The sequence below is a fragment of the Lacerta agilis genome, chromosome 13, assembly GCF_009819535.1.
Source record: "Lacerta agilis isolate rLacAgi1 chromosome 13, rLacAgi1.pri, whole genome shotgun sequence".
NCBI lineage: Eukaryota > Metazoa > Chordata > Lepidosauria > Squamata > Lacertidae > Lacerta > Lacerta agilis.
In genome coordinates, this window is record NC_046324.1 from 48,966,103 (window position 1) to 48,983,657 (window position 17,555).

At 45.9% G+C, this 17,555-nt stretch overlaps 1 protein-coding gene across 1 annotated transcript in view; it reads right to left on the reverse strand.

Moving 5' to 3' along the window:
- The window catches only part of SNX8 (sorting nexin 8), a 33,092-nt gene that overhangs the window by 5,242 nt on the left and 10,295 nt on the right, over positions 1-17,555 (reverse strand). Inside the window, exons 2-8 of the mRNA XM_033167209.1 lie at positions 13,971-14,158; positions 12,939-13,056; positions 11,249-11,370; positions 7,502-7,582; positions 5,006-5,166; positions 3,299-3,431; positions 2,159-2,227 (exon numbers count right to left, since the gene is read on the reverse strand). Of these exons, the coding sequence (XP_033023100.1) occupies positions 2,159-2,227; positions 3,299-3,431; positions 5,006-5,166; positions 7,502-7,582; positions 11,249-11,370; positions 12,939-13,056; positions 13,971-14,158 (872 nt within the window). The remainder of the gene's footprint in view (positions 1-2,158; positions 2,228-3,298; positions 3,432-5,005; positions 5,167-7,501; positions 7,583-11,248; positions 11,371-12,938; positions 13,057-13,970; positions 14,159-17,555) is intronic.

Here is a 17,555-nt window from a genome sequence, read left to right on the forward strand (position 1 = left end):
TCTGCGCATGTGCGCGACACGATTCGGTGCTTCTGCGCATGACGTCATTTGACGCATCTGCGCATGCGCGAACCGCCGATCCCGGAAGTAACGCGTTCTGTTATTTCCGGGTTCGGCACGTTCGTAACCCGTGTTGTACGCATCCTGAAGCATTTGTAACGAGGTACGGCTGTAGAAGATGTTTTTAGAATTTGTACTGTTAAAGCAGAAACGGGTCAAACCATCGCAAGAGGTGTTGAAATTTTGGGAGGTTGGATAGTTACAATGGAATGGTCTCGGTGGTGGGGTGCAAATTTTTGATTATTACTTTGTCAAAATAAAAATAAAAAAAATAGGGGGGGAAAGAACCACAGAACATGTGGGAAGATAAGACAGGGGAACTGATTAAAAAACTATTTAGAAATAAAGGGTTCTGCAATGCTAGTATAAGCCAACCTATATATTAAAGGATTCAGAAGACCTCTTCCATCCCAAACCCTTGTTTGGTTGTAACAATGGAGAGGGCTGTTTCTGTGAATGCACCCAGAGATGCCATCTTTCAGGGTGGCCTCCCTCCACAGCAGCATACAGACCTCCCTGTTTCCAAAAGGCTTTTGGTCTGTAGAAATTGAGCTTTACCACCACTTGGCTTTTACTGTTTGACTCTCCAGTTTGCATTTTAAATGCACTGCAGGAAACTGTTCACTGCCAGCAGAGTGTGTGTGTGTTTCTTTCGTATTTTATGCTCTCTGTTTCGTGCCATATATCTAAAATGCTTAATAAAAAGATTTGCAAAAAAAGGGCATCTTGGCCCATCTTGCTCCAAGAAAAAATAATTATTTTTATGCTGCAGTCAATTTCAAAGAGGTTAAAAAGAATTACCATCTTTTTTTAAAAAAAAAAAAGGTTTGTTAAATAGCAGGTAGCATTTGGAGACACAGGAGGTTGTCAAGGGCAATAATAATGAGTACACTTGGGGGTAAATAATGAGCACAGCAGAGTTTCTTCTCTGCCAGCACATTCTGAATGTTTACCTGCATCACTTCCCAATATCAGAATGAAACAGATCTCTTGAGCTGGGAAGCTTTTCATTCAGATCTCGTTTTTGGCACAATTTCACTATGTGGGCCTTAAGCAGCCCACCTTTTCTCAGCCTCTATCCCCCCATCTGTAATAGGGGGGACGTGAGTGGCGCTGTGGGTTAAACCACAGAGCCTAGGGCTTGCCGATCAGAAGGTTGGCAGTTCGAATCCCCGCGACGGGGTGAGCTCCCGTTGCTCGATCCCTGCTCCTGCCCACCTAGCAGTTCGAAAGCACGTCAAAGTGCAAGTAGATAAATAGGTACCGCTCCAGCGGGAAGGTAAATGGCGTTTCCATGTGCTGCTCTGGTTTGCCAGAAGCAGCTTAGTCATGCTGGCCACATGACCCGGAAGCTGTCTGTGGACAAACGGCGGCTCCCTCAGCCTATAGAGTGAGATGAGCGCCACAACCCCATAGTCATCCGCAACTGGACCTAACGATCAGGGGTCCCTTTACCTTTACCTTTTACTACATTCATACCCCACTTATCAGACATAATTGGCTCCCATAGTGAATCAAAACGCCACAGGAAGTTAAAATACATCATACAAATGCAATACAAATCTTAGGGATACATGGATGTGAGTAGGATAAGGGGCTGGTTCGCATGTTACACCAAACCACAGCTTTGCAATACACAGACAAGCCTCCAACCCAGAGCAAAGCAGAGATTACTTTCAGCTTCAAAGAACCGCAGTTTAATCCTGCATTCAGACCAGGAACCCTTGTTTAAAACAGACAACTGTTAGTTAAAACAAGACATTGTCATAATTTATGGTGTGAAGTTGGCTTGTTTAGCAACTAACCATAGTTTGTGTAAACCAGGATTCCTGGTTTTGAACGTAACACTAAACTGAGATGATCTGAAACTGAAAATAACCTTGGCTGTATTTCCTATCCTGCTCCACCTCCCAGGGCCAGCACACAGCCCCCCAAAAGACCCAACTGGCCACCAGACCCTCCCAAATGTCTAGTTTGGCCTCCCATCTCATTCCTTGGGTAGTTTTGCATTAAGCCTTGTGTAACACCCTCAAGCAAGCACGCACAGCTGTTTCTGGGCCATTTACTCACACACTGGCAGGGAGAAAGCAGGGCTTACTTTATAGGACTGGAGCAAGTCCAGGAAAAGGTTCAACTTCTCCACCACATCATTCTCTTCCTGTTTACCCTAGAAAGCAGAATGGCAAATGAGTGAACGAAACAGGGTGGACTTGGGCTGCAGTCCATCCAGGCACAGAACACGGGGAAAGACACTTCCAAGTCTCTTGCCCCAACATCTCTAGTCTCAAGGAGCTACCGTGGGAATGCCCTGGACTAGCAGGCCTAGATGCCAAGGCTGTCGATCTAAGCAGGGCCTGAGAAAGGGAAGTGATGAGCCAGGAGGCTCTGACTGGGAATCTGGAAACAGGGTTCAATGCTTTGCTCTTTAAGCCACCGCGGCTGCAAAGAGGATTACCTGGCAGATCACTGCCGCTCTGCAGCGCCACACCAATAATGACTGAACACTGTTGTGCAGTTAGCTCACCAGCCAGGCAGAATCGGATGGTTTGAGGAGCCATCAGAGGCACACCCGGCCTTTATATAATAACCACACCCTCAGACTGCAATCCCCACTCTAAGGCATTTCTCAGCCAGGCTGGCTGCTCTACAGGGACTTCAGATGGCTGTCAAAACAAACAGATGACTGTTCACAGCAGAAAGAGAGAGGAGCGAAGTGTCTCCAAGATCAGAGAGGAAAAGGAGTGATTGAGAAAGAGAGAGCGTGTGTGTGTGCCAAGAACACTCTTCAATTAATCAGCGTCTTCCCCCTTAAACATATTCATGCACATGCACCAAGCCAGCACAGTGCTGCAAACTCAGCAAGGCATGGAGAATTTAGGTCGGGTTCCTTCCAGTGATGTATGAGCCGCAGGAGGGCACAGATCCTCCTCCTTTTACCAAGGAGATGGAGAAGTGTCAGGTATGGGTGGGTGTGGAGCTCAAGTTATGACTCCTGTGCCTCATCTTCCTTTCTCTGGGCCACTGGCCTTTCAGAACCTTCCTGCCCTGGGCTGTGCTACTTTCTTCTGACCCCTCCAAACGATAACCTGTAACCCTACGAACAAGAAACATGGCTGTTTGCAGGTCTGATCCTGCAGGGCCCTGAATTTTGATTTTTTTTGGGGGGGGAGTGCTATGGGGAAAGAGAGGCACAACTACAAAGCCCGTTTTCTTCGAGGAAGAAGCAGCAGGAGCTCACCTGTTGAACAGCTTTGTCAGCCAGCAGTGCAAATTCGACAGAAAGGCCTTTCAGGGCCTGTTTGAGGTTTCCCCAAGCACTATTGTTCAAAGAAGCCCAGGAAGGGAGTGGGGTTGTGTCGGAGCCCAGAGCACTACAGGAAGAAAAGAAGCATGCAAGAGGGTCTAGGGAGAGATTTCCACAAAGCCCACAGGCTGCCCAAGGGTTCCCTGTCCCAAATTACAGCTCTGTTTTCTTCTTTAACTAGACCCTCATTATGGTTTGCAATTCAAGCCCCTCCCCCCACCCCCAGTGCACACCCTGTTCTTCCGCAGATGACAGCTACAGAGGATAAAGTCATCCGTGATCACTGTCGGAGTTGTATGTGATCTGGATCAAAAATGGAAACCAAAATATTGCAATAAAGTAAACAGGATCCTGCCACTAGCACACATTTTGCAAACTGGGCAAAATGTGTATATATTGATTTGTTTACACACTTCCAAGCCCATCACTGCAACCCCCCAAAGGTGCTAGAAACTTGCTTTTCACAAAATGAAAGCAGATTCCAAATTCTGCACCCACCATCAAATCATGTGCTTGGACAGTGCTATCACAGAATCACAATGTTTACACAGCCTTGGTCACTGTACCCAGAGGTGGAGCTAGCTGCTCCGGCACCCGGAGCGGCACACATGCTGTGCACCTGGGGGGTGCCACGAGCTGCAAGCACCCAAGGGGGGGGGGGTTGCCGTGAGCGTCCCAGGGGGTTGCTGCCCACAGCCCGCGATGAGCATCCCGGGGGGCGCCGATGTCACCCCCCATCAGGGATGATACCCGGGGCGGACCGCACCCACCGCACTCCCTTCCTCCGCCAGTGATTGTGCCCATCTGCAAAATTAAGGCTTGTTCAGAACTAATATAGGGCAACACATAGCAGCCAGCCAAAGGATAGGCTTAAATCAGTTGGTACAGGGAGTGCACCATGTGGCCACACTGACGGCAGCCACTCATTGGGATTTCACTCTCCAATCTTCCCTGGTAGCTCGGAGTATACTAGACTCAAGCTGACCTCAAGCCTTTTTAGGGAGCATGCAATGATCAGGAAACACACCTTTCTTCAGATTATTCATGTTCCATCAGAAAAGGTGGAGTCTATCTCCAAAGATCCCCATGGAACAGGAATGTGAGCTCATACAGACACACAGTTCTTGCAAAAAGGTATCGCGCCTCTGCCACTAAGGATCAAACCACATGAGATAAAGGTCACCTGTTGTTGCATTTCTTCAAATGCTGGTAAACAGAAGCAGTGGGGCACTTGATGTGGATCAGGGCAGCAGCACAGAGGAAGGAAAGAAACACCACCTCTCTCTGCAGGATTTCCCCAAGTTTCCATTACTCCAGTCCCACCCTCTAAAGAAGCTGCTATTTGCCCCATTTGGGGAAACATTCATGCACACAGGGAACACTTTTGTGTGCAGAGCTTAAGGGGATGAACAGGTTTTGGGTGAGGGTGATGGGGAGATGCGATTTGTTTCAGAAAAACGGTGCAAAGCGGAATAGTTTCTCTCCCACCCCACAGCACCACAGTCCCAAAACAGATCAGGGCCCCTCGACAGCTGCAATTTGTCATCATGTAAAAAGTGACCGGACAGGTCTCCATCATCTCATCTAGCTTGTCCTGCGTCTGAGGCTGCAAAAGAGATAGTTCAGCCGAATCCAGTTCACCTTAGTTCCTTCCCAAACAAAAGGAGGTCTGAGGCATTGTCAACTGCTCGGGAAGCTATCCTCTCCGTTCGATCCCGCAGTTTGTAAAAGCTGTTGTAGATGTTTCGGATCAGCTCCCTGCTGGCAGCGAACTGCACCTGGATGTCAGGTGGCAGGAAATCCTAGAGTGGAATACAAATTAGGTCACAACCGGTCCTACGAAAGAGCTTCACAGAGAGAGAGAAAAGTTGCCTACAAACTCAGACAGCATGTATGTCAATTAGGAATCTCTTTACAACTCTGCACGACCCACTTTTCCAATAAGCAGGAAATTCCAAGCACACGCTCACACACCCAGCTACCAGTGTCGCAAACGTAGGGAGGTGTGGAAAGTTAAGCTTGGGCTCTGTCGATACATGGATCACAAAAGGGTGAAAAAGCACCCACCTTTTTTCCCCAAGAAGGTGGAGTAATTGGTGGAGCAGGAATAAAAAAAAATGGGCGGGTGTGTTGCTCAAGTGATGATTTCTTACAAAATATTCCAGGGTTGCAATAGAGCTGAGGATCGTGAAGCCAGACATCCAAACAAGGCAAGGTGGGAGATCTGCAACTGGCTTTCCCATCTTCTTAAAAGCAAGCAGCAAGGGACCTAATTTGTATCAAGAATGCAGAACTGGGGGTGGCAAGGTTAATGCTCCCTACCCCGTGCCATTTTCCTGATGCAAATTGAACTTCTCAAACTCCTGTAAGAACATAAGAATAGGCTGCTGGATCAGGCCAATGGTCCACCTAGCCCAGCATCCTGTTCTCACAGGGCCGACCAGGTGCCTATGGGAAGCCCAAAAGCAGGGCCTGGGCACAGCAGCACACCTGGTGGCTTCCAGCAACTGGTATTCAGAAACATTCCTGCCTCTGACTGTGGAGTCAGAGCACAGCCACCGTGGCTAGTAGCCTATTAGGTACCCCACTGCAGAAAACACACAGGTCCATATATGCGGTAACATACGTGAACCTGTATGTTATCCCTAAGAGGGCAAAGTACCCTCAGGTACATAATAAAAAGGGCAGTAAAAAATTGTCCTTTGGGAAAGTGCTGCAGTCATGAGGAATAAGCACCCCCTCTCTTGTGCTATAATAGCCCTAATGCAATCTGTTCCCCATCTCTCCAAACACACCTCCTTCTAAAATGCATTTAAAGAGAGGAGATCCAACCAAACACATTCCATATTTGTAGCTTGGCCCTAAATGTTAACTCATGGGTAGGCAAACTAAGGCCCGGGGCCCAGATCCAGCCCAATCGCCTTCTAAACATAGCTGTCAACTTTCCCTTTTTTGCGGGAAATTCCCTTATTCCAGCAACGTTTCCCATTGGAAAAAAGAGAAAGTTGACAGCTATGGCCATTTCCCAATGCAAAAAAAGGAAGGTTGACAGCTCTGCTTCTAAATCTGGCCCACGGACGGTCTGGGAATCAGTGTGTTTTTACAAGAGTAGAATGTGCCCTTTTATTTAAAATGCATCTCTGGGTTATTTGTGAGGCCAGCCTGGTGTTTTTACAAGAGTAGAATGTGGGCTTTGATTTAAAATGCATCTCTGGGTTATTTGTTCCACCCCACCCCCCAAAAAAATATAGTCCAGCTCCACACAAGGTCTGAGGGACAGTGGACCGGCCCTCTGCTGAAAAACTTTGCTGACCCCTAACTGGGAAAAGTGGGACACGGGTGGCGCTGTGGGTTAAACCACAGAACCTAGGGCTTGCCAATCAGAAGGTCGGCAGTTCGAATCCCCGCGACGGGGTGAGCTCCCGTTGCTCGGTCCCAGCTCCTGGCCACCTAGCAGTTCGAAAGCACGTCAAAGTGCAAGTAGATAAATAGGTACCGCTCCAGCGGGAAGGTAAACGGCATTTCCATGCACTGCTCTGGTTTGCCAGAAGCGGCTTAGTCATGCTGGCCACATGACCCAGAAGTTGTACGCCGGCTCCCTCGGCCAATAAAGCGAGATGAGCGCCACAACCCCAGAATTGTCTGCGACTGGACCGAATGGCCAGGGGTCCCTTTACCTTTAACTGGAAAAAGTAGTCCAACCTGTAGTGATCGATCTGATCCAGCAGATGGCACCATTACAGACACACACCCCCTTTACAAAGACAATCAGCTAATTATCTCTAGCTGCCAGAAAGTGCACTTTAGATTGCAAAACTGCAAGCAGAGTCTGTTGTTAATATATTCTTGTACACTGTGTAAGTGTAGGTACTATATAGTTAATAAATATTGTTGGACCACCATGTTCCTCCTCCCCTTTCACCCAATCGGAGCCAGGAGTCAGCTGCAAACAGTGGGTGTGAGCTCCTGAAATGCCAAAGTCAGTGGGATCAAAGCAGCCTAAATGAGCGTCATTGCAACCAGCGCGTCTCTTCGCTGTTACAAAAGAAGCCTTTGGGAGCTTCCTGTTCAAATAATACCGCTGCTGTTTTCCAAGCAGGTAGGAGACTTTCCAGCTGCATGAGAGAGACAGAATACCTTGGCCTGAGTTGCTAGCTTGCAAGTCATGAATTCGTCTCCCACACCCTGGACCAATTCCCTCAGCTTGTTCTGCACATCCTGGAAAAGCAATGGAAACAGATTTTGTTTTAGAGGGAGGGAGGGAGGGAGAGTTTGTGTTATCAGGTGACTTACCCTCAGCCCATGTCTTGTGACTGCACAACCTTATTGAAGACGCTGGTGTGTTTTGCTTCTCTAGGCTAAGCAAACATGTGTCTCAACCATTAATTGCCTCTTGTGGGGGAGGGGGTCAAGCTGACACACCAAAAGCAAGGCTGCCAAGCAAGGCCAGCTCCGAGACTGTTATGGGAAGGAAACCTGCAGCGCTTCCCTCCTCCCTCCACCACCGTGAGAGACAGGCAGAAGTCCAATCTTGCCAAGTATTGGCACTGGCTATGCTTGCAAAACACCCTCTTCCCAAATCAACTATTTCTCCAGATTCCTGCTGAACGCCACAGCACTGTATCTTAGAGCACTCCATTTCCAGTCTGCCTTCTTCAAGAGTGAATCTTCTATGCTGTGGCACAACAATACATTTGAATATCCAAGAACGGGAAAGGCCTAGTTAATGTGGGACATTGGAGTCAAACACAACTATTTATAACTGCTAGTTAGTGCATGAAAGGGTTAAGATCAGAGAGTTCTCATGCTACACTTTGAAGGAGAATGATATGAAAATGACGCATCATTGGTATTTAACTCCTAGTAAATTAGGTAAAAGGTATAAATCAAAATCTAAAACATGCTGGAAATGTAAAGAGAAAGAGGGTATTTTTTTATCACATGTGGTGGTCATGTAAGATGATAAAAGACTTCTGGGAAATGATATATAATGAATTGGGTAGCCAGTGTGGTGTAGTGGTTAAGAGTGGTAGACTTGTAATCTGGTGAACCGGGTTCGCGTCTTCACTCCTCCACATGCAGCTGCTGGGTGACCTTGGGCTAGTCACACTTCTCTGAAGTCTCTCAGCCCCACTCACCTCACAGAGTGTTTGTTGTGGGGGAGGAAGGGAAAGGAGAATGTTAGCCGCTTTGAGACTCCTTTGGGTAGTGAAAAGCGGGATATCAAATCCAAACTCTTCTTCTTCTTCTTCTTCTTGGGTAGGGGGGGTGTTGAAAATAACTTAAGAAACCAGAAGACTTTTTTTAGGCATTACAAGACCAGAGATCCCAAAGGACCAAATGAAACTATTCATGTACGTGACCACAGCTGCGCAAATTCTGTCAGCCAAGAAATGGAAAGGCTGTACAACTCCGACCAAAGGAGAGTGGCAGATAAAATGGATGAACTATGCCGATATGGCAAAATTTACAGGAAGAATTAGAAACCAGGAAGAGGAGGTCTTTAATAAAGAATGGGGAAAGTTTATAATCTATTTGAAAAACTATTGTAAACAATTACACACATTGGTAGGATTGACAGAAAACTTGTAGCAAAAATTTGAACTATGGAATGATAAAGGATTTATAAGAATAGAGTTATGAAAGAGATGCAGAAGGAAAAAATCATTATATTAAGATCCACAATGGAGGGGGGGAGTCAAAGGGGATTATTTGTTTATGTTTTTATTTTGCTTGTTTAGGGAGGAAGTGAAGCTGCTTCTCTGCCTTTTAATCTTACTCTCTCCATGCCTTGTAACTGACCAGGATGGACATGTCTGAACATGCTCAAACTTCAGACCACATGTTTGAAACTATATTTTGTATTTTGCACCCAAGAGTAAACTACCTGTGTTCTCCTTGCTGCTGCACAGAACAATGCATGAATCAGACCTTTGGATTTAGTAAGTAAAACTTTTAAAGTTACTTAACAATGTGTGGTCTGTTCATTGCTAGAGGGGTAGAGAGAATGGGCAAGCATTTTAAGGCAGGCTGAATGGGATACACAAAAGGGTTTTTAGAAATCATTCCAAACAACTATCAGAGGATACTAAGAACTGTCAACTTTAAAACTATGAGACCCACTGAAAGGTATTTTAATGAAGCTCAAAAGGGTTCTATCCAGTATTAGTCCCATTCAGTATTGACCCACTGAATTTAGTGCTCATGGTTATCTTAGGATCTGTAATTTTAATGGATCTACTCTTGGCAGGACTTAGTTCGATACACTCCAAAGTGATCAATGCAAGAGACACGCCATCCAGAGTGCCTCTATTTCACATAAGCCATGGCTTTTGCTGCAAAGCTGACCTTGTGGACAATCTTAGCTCCCCTTTAAAAGCATTTTTTCCAGCCCTCCAGGTTGCCAAAACAGAAATCTGGAAATGTGCAACAGCATCTCCACTCTGTTGTTCTGGAATCTTTGGAATGTCTTGGATAGAACCATTATTAAAAATAAAAAAATGCATTCCTCATGGAACCCATAGGCAAGATTCCACCACAGTCCTCAGGGCCCCTCTGTCCTAGTTTCCAGGAACCCGGTGCTCTCCAGCTAAGGCTGATGTGAGTCGCAGTGCAAAATATCTGGACAGCACCAGGCTGGCAAAGACTCCTCTGTCCCCTGCACTCATCCTTTCCTTGCCACTTAACCATCTCTGCCATTTTCAAAGTCATTTTAATTCTGCCACAACGCTGGCTGACTCCTTTAGGGAATGTGCACACCACCAACTTTTAACACACAACCCTCCGAAACAAAGCACAAGCCTCCATTTTGCACTTTGTGAAACATGATGAATGGCTAGATAAGACTGGCAATGTTTGCTTGTGCACACTTCCTGGGAATTTGCTTTTTAAATGCATGTGCACATTTCCAGAATGGAAAAGGTAGTTTGGGCGAGTGGCGGAGACACACAGTCCAGATATATCCCATCAAACTCTGCCCACTGGTGTGGACAGCAAGCGGCAGATTAGCAATGAAAATTTTGATTAAAAGGTGCAGAAGCTAACATGCGAAACGCACATGCCGGGGAAAAAATATCAGATATGAATGACCATATAAATGGTCCACATCCAGAAGCACCTTTGCTACAAGGAAGATTCTTCTATATTCCCCTTGGTTAGCAATATTATACCGTATTGGCCTGAATATAAGCTGCACTTCCTCCCCCCCCCCCAATTCTGACCGTGAAAAGTTAAAGTGCAGCTTATATTACAAAAACTGGCTTTTACAATATTGCTGCTGAAACAGACATACGGTAAAACAGAACGGGTGTGAGTGTCTGCAGAATTTTAAGGGAGCGGCTTATATTCAGGTATTGTCTTTTTTTTTTTCTCCCCCCACCCCGAATTTTAAAGGTACGGCTTATATTTGGGGGCGGCTTATATTCAGGCCAATACGGTACTTGCAATTAGACAAGGGTTAGTCAGAGGAGCTTCCTGGTCCATACAGAACAGATGCATCCAACAAACACTGTAATGCACTACTCAGGAGTAAGAGCATAAGAAGTGCCTGCTGGATCAGGCCAGTATGGCCCACACAGTCTAGCATCCTGTTCTCACAGCGGCCAGCCAGATGCTTGTTAGGAAACCTGCAAGCGGGAACCGAGCACAAGAGCAGTCTCCCACAATTTTTGGTTTTCAACAAATGGTATCCAGAAGCATTAGTGCCTCTGACCATAGAGGAAGAGCATGGCCATCCTGGCTAATAGCCATCAACAGCCCTCTCCTCCATGACTTTGTCTGGTCCTTTGAAAACCCATCCAAGTTGGTGGCCACCACTGCCTCCTGCGGGAGAGAGTTCCATAGTTTAACCCTGAATCTTTCCATGTTCAGCTTCATTGTACTCACCGACCCGCTGAAGGAGAGGAAGAGCTTCAAAAGCACATCTTCTGAGAACGGAGGATGCCGAGCCACCAGGTTAATGAAGCGCTTCAATGCACGCCGCCTTGTCTCGATAAATTCTCGGTCGGCTTTGAGAAGGAACACAGTGCAGGAAAAATAAATAAATCTCCAACTCTGAGAACCTCCTCTATCACCTCTGTTTAGACATGGAACCAATTTGATTAAGGTCGCTGGGAACTGTAACTTTATGAGGATTAAACTACAGGGCCCAGAATACTTTGAGGGAGAAAATATCCTTCAAAAGTGCTTTGAAGGTATACAGTAGAACCCCGGGTTATGCACACAATCCGTTCCAGGTTGCCGTGCGTAACGCGGGCGTGCATAACTCGACCGCACGTAAAAAAACCTGAAAACCCGGAAGTCGCGCGATTTGAGCGCTTCTGCGCATGTGCGAAGTGAGCAGAAGCATTCTGCGCATCCGATGGTTCCGCGCGCTCCGGAAAACACTTCCGGGGTGCGGGAGTGCCTATCCCGAAAGTACGCAACATGGAGCGTACGCAACATGAGGTATGACTGTAGTGTGTACACAGTTAGAGGCTCCAAAACGGAGGATGGAGACCTTCCTTGCTCTTCATAGAAGTTCTCAAGCATACAGCATTCTTATCAAAACAGTAAGAAGTTGGGGGCAGAAAATCATGTAAAACACAAACTCTGGGTTCGGAAAAATCGTGCAAATTGAGTATTCTTAAGAATGTGTTATTCATGCGCATAAGTGACTGTTAAAACTGGAGCTCTCTCAATATAGGATTTCCTAGACATTTTCTTCTCCTCAAATCCGGAGAATATAGCTCAGATGGAGCTAACACGTAGTTCAGCAAAATCTGACATGCCACAACTCCCATCAGCACCAGCCACCATGGCTACTGATCAGAGATGATGGGATCTGTAGTACAGAAACATCTGAGTCACCCCTGAGGCAAAAGATGCTTTTGAACTTGGACAAAATTAGCATTGTGTTTCCCTGCCAGTTGCTGGTCTCTACTGCTGGCTTAGCTTCCCCTCCATACATGATGGCTGAATTCACAAATAATGCCAAACCATGGTTGGGCTTTCCACCTGAAGTTATCCTCACAAACAGTTTGCATACTAGAGATTCTGGTTTGCTATTACTGTATATTCTGGCGTATAAGACTACTTATTAATCCAGGAAAATATTCTCAAAAGTCGGGGGTCGTCTTATACACCGGGTGGAGAATCTGCAGTCGAGTATATCTAAAACTCTATATTTTAACTGGAAAAGGTGGGGGTCGTCTTATACGCCCAGTCATCTTATACGCCGGAAAATACGGTACATCTGAATTCACAAACCACTGACAAACCACAGATATGTCCTTTTATAAAAAATCTGAAGAGGCTGGCTTGCACCATGGAGGCAGGAATGAATTTATTAAGAGAAGTGCCGAACAGATGGGAAAGGAAATCCCACAACCGGCTCCAAACCATGGTTTGCCTGATATACATCTGGAAACTCAAGCTATTGTATAGGTTCTTAGCTTTGGTTACCACAAACTACCCTTTGATGTGATGTCTGAATAGAATTGAATTGGAATAATGTTGTTGCTGCAGAGCCTCTGAACCTCTGCTACTCTGACCATCCCTCCTCAAGCGCATCTCATCTCAGCAGCCCAAGACGTACCTCCTATCATTCTTTTTGGGGGAAGAGCAGGAACCATACGGTAGGGGAACTTCTGAAGAAGCATCTCATGGAAGACCACAAAGTCATTGTACCGCCTGTACACCGAGCACCTGAAACGCTGTAGGAGAAAAAGAGGGAGGGAACCCTTTCAGTGCTTCAGCAGGCCCAATAAATTTCTTCATGAGAAGAACCCAGGCCAAAAGTTCATCTAGCCCGGCATTCTATTTCCAGAAATGTCAAGCCAGGTGCCTGCAAGAAATGCAGAGCTCAAAGGAAATAACTGTTCCTTACTGTTGGCTCCCCAACAGCTAGTGCTCCAAGATATACAACATTCAAACATTCAATTCCCTTTTAGCAAGAGCCCCTGACGGATTAGACCAGGGGTCAGCAAACGTTTTCAGCAGGGGGCCGGTCCACTGTCCCTGAGACCTTGTGGGGGGCCGGGCTATATTTTTTTTGGGGGGGGGGGAATGAACAAATTCCTATGCCCCACAAATAACCCAGAGATGCATTTTAAATAACAGCACACATTCTGCTCACATAAAAACACCAGGCAGGCCCCACAAATAACCCAGAAATGCATTTTAAATAAAAGGACACATTCTACTCATTTAAAAACACGCTGATTCCCGGACCATCCGCGGGCCGGATTTAGAAGGCGATTGGGCCACATCCGGCCCCCGGCCCTTAGTTTGGGGACCCCTGGATTAGACCAAAGGACCAAGCAGGCCAGCAAACTTATGGCCAACCAGACACCTCTGGGCATTGACAAGCAAGGCGTGAATGAAATATCTTTGAATATTCTTCGTCACCTCAACTCTTCTCATAGACAGGAGGGAATTCCTCTTTCAGAATGGTCCCAGCTACATTGGCGCATTATCTCAAAACAAAGGAAGCAGTCACCCCCACCCTTTGGAATGACAGGTTCCACCTCCCATGACTTTTCAAGCAGGTGACAGCCCAACACAGAAACTAATGCAGGGGAAGGATTCCCCACTCTTCCTTCTTCGGTTCACCAGCGAGTGGCATTACCTTACTGGAAACTTCGTACTCCACATGCTTCAGGAAGAGACCCTTTTTCTCAGGAATCAGCTCCACTTGCACCGTGTCCTTGCTCAACAGCTCTGGGAGCGTGTGGGGAAGCACCAGCGGGTTCCCCTGGGGGGTCTGCATCAGAGACTCTTCCGGCTCCTTCAGGTCACTTGGAGGCTTCGCAGAGTCTAGCTAGCAGAAAGAGGAGAATCAAAAGAGGAAAACGCCAGAGGAAAAACGCTGCGAGAGCAACAGCCGGGGCTTCCGATTTCTTCCTCTGCCCCCAACCAGAAGCCAAGAACACCCTTCAGGACGCTCTTTCCCAAAGCAGCTGGGCAGGCAGGGGAGACTCGGCAAACTCTTCCCTACAACACTCCAGGAGATCCCTAATCTCACACCTAAGCAAGACGCCCGGCTGCTCTTCTTGGACACTTGCCAAAAACTCTGATGCTGCAAGCTAGCCAAGAGGCCGGTATTTCCTGCCTGGTTTGCTCCCGCTAAGACAAGAATCTGAGTGAGTCGGCATTCTGGGATCCTGCTAATGACAACAAGCTTGTGGAAGGAAAGGCATCGCTATTTGAACTCTGGGCTGTGAATGAGCCTCCTAAAACAGTCCCCCAAAGCACAGGAAGGCACTTCATTTCATGCAGCTTGGAAAGGCAGGGGTGGCGGACGGTGGGAGAGCCAGACCCTTAGTTTTAGCCCAAGGTAAGAGGTTTTCCTCTGCCCTGGTTTGACTAGAGGCAGGTTTATCCATATCATTCATTTATATGTGGCTAGGGAAACCCAGCCAGATGGGTGGGGTATAATTAAATAATTGATTATTAACGCTTGGGCCAGCTTTCAATCCAAAATTCTCAAGGCAAGATGCAGCAGCTAAAATCACAAAGTAAGGTGACAAGAGGCAGAAAAACCCAACAACGGCCAATAAAAAGGTTCAATAAAATGAAAGCAGGTTGTCTAAGGAGAGATGCCTTTACAAGCGACCTGGCTCCCAACTCTGGTGTGTCTGAGAAGGCAGGTGTTTCCGTGCCTCAGGGGCCACCACAGTGAACGCACTTGATTCTGCTGTGGAGTGTTGCTTGTTTCAACCTCCTTTTTAAAAGGGTCTTCTTATTGCAGAAGAATCCCTTGAATGCAAGTTCTCCCTTCAGGAACCATGCGTCAGTGGAGCACAGCAGATGTTTTGCCTTTCAGACAGAGCTCAGGCTTATTCCCGATTATGAAGTCCCTGTATCCAGCAATACAGACCAGGAGAGCAACTCGCAAGCTACTGGCCAGATTGCCTTCCAATGTCAAACCCAGAGACAAAAGATGGGTATATGGGCAAACAGCATCTGCGCAGTGAATCTGAGCCACGATACACGAGAGGGGGTAAGGAGACCTTGCCAGACTGGGATCCTACTGTATTATAAGCTGTTAAGTGGAATTTGCTGCCAAGGAATGTGGTGGAATCTCCTTCTTTGGAGGTCTTTAAGCAGAGGCTTGACAGCCATCTGTCAGGAATGCTTTGATGGTGTTTCCTGCTTGGCAGAGAGTTGGACTGGATGGCCCTTGTGGCCTCTTCCAACTCTAGGATTCTATGATTCTATGAATTCTGGCTTTTGTCCTTCTCACTCTGCAAGTCAAGGGAGGGCGCCATCCATTTGCCATCTGGCACAGTGCTCCCTTTCCTTTGTTATCTTAATGGCCCATCACCCAGGCAGGTGGAAGCTAGCCTGGCTTGATTAGATGTTAACACTTGCTGGATCCATGGACCAGAGGAGTCCGGCACCCATGAACTGATAGCAATATATCTAACCTGGAGGCTTTGAGGCATTTGAAACACCTGTATGTAAAAGATGCACTTGCAATGCACCTTTCCTTTAGAAAAATCCCAAGCAACAACTCTTCGTGCCTCCCCAACGTTAAAACCTTAATTCCCCGTCAGCTTCAAACATGCCTAAGAAACACAAGCTTACGCTTCCTTAGATACTTGTGGTTTTGTCTTCTTCCACAACCCTGAGCTTTTCTGCTCCACCCAAATGCTTCTCCTCATCACACCCAATCTGCTTCTCCTGCTCCTGGCCCTCAGGCAATCTTCTCCAGCATCCCATCAGACTCATCCACTGATGATGCAAAAACCACTCAGCTATGAGAAGTTCTCACGTGAACAGGTACTGGACGCCTTGGTCTATTAACACTCTCGCACCTAGAATCACGGTGGATTTGATTATAATGAAATCGATTTAAATCACAATTTAAATCACTAGCCAGTAAGATTTGATTTAAATCATTTTTTTTACAGAAAGACTCATTCTTGCTGGTATACTCTTAATATTTACAACCAGATGAAGTTTTCATTTTTGGAATAACAAATTTTCAGAGTAGTTCATATCAAAAATTACTAATTTGGTCACACTATTAGAAATACATGGAAATTATGAAATTATTGTGAGGTTTAATAAGTTAACTGTTTATATTCGGACAACTTTTCTGCTGTACTTTATTGGAAGGAGAAAAATAATCATTTCCTTAGTAACAATTTAAACAATTTATTTAACTGAAACAATAACATTATAGCATATGTAGCCATGTTTGTTAACTGATGTGGTTGAACAATTAAAAAAAACCCCTTAAGGGCTTTAGCACACATGAAAAATTTAAAACAAATCCTTATTTCCTGATGAATAGCCTTTGGACTATAATGTAACTTAAATAGAAAACTATCTTTGGAAAGATTTTTCCTCCAAAAGCAATTTATTTTAAAAATCCAATTGAAATTGAAAAAAATCTGATTTTTAAAAAACTGTTGATTTTTAACCACCCTGCCTTGAAGCTGAAGACGGCATTGTATGTAAAGAAAGAGAATGTGCTTCAATCTATCAACAACATCTATTACGGTACTTACAGCACCAGAGGAAGCTGCCATATACAGAGGCAAACCACCAGTTCATCTAACTGTCTTTGCATGGACTGGCAGCTGCTGTCCAGGGTTTCAGACAGGGGCATTCGCAGGCCACCTAGTGAGATGCCATGTGCTTTGCACACAAACCAAATGCCTTACCCCCTGGGACATGGCTCGACAAAGCCAAGATTGATGCGCACCCTCACCAAATATGACTGTTCCGACATATTGCCACAAGAGGAACAAAAGCAACAGATGCTTTTGTTCATAGAAATGTTGCATCCCCTCTACTTTTGCCAAAGTATTATCAGGTGTTGATAATGCACATATCAATTAATTTGTTGAAGCAGATTTGTCACCAGTTAAACAAATGTTAATCAAATAATTTTTGGACTGATTTTTATTTTTATTTTGGACTGTGAATTAATCAACAGAACAATTCAATGTGTAGTCAGACCCAAGTCCCACCATGTTCGGTGGGGCTTGCTCCCACAGAGGTGCACGCAGGATTGCAACCCAAAGAACTGCACAAATTTGCTCACAAGAAAAACAAAAGCCGTGAGGAAGAAAAAAGCCAACCTTTGTTTTTAGATAAAGCACAGCAGTTTTTACAGTAACTATGCTTTTAAAAACAGCATTTCCATTCTCTCTCTCTCTCTCTCTCAGAAGAGCTCTTAAGATGGGACTTCACACCTGCA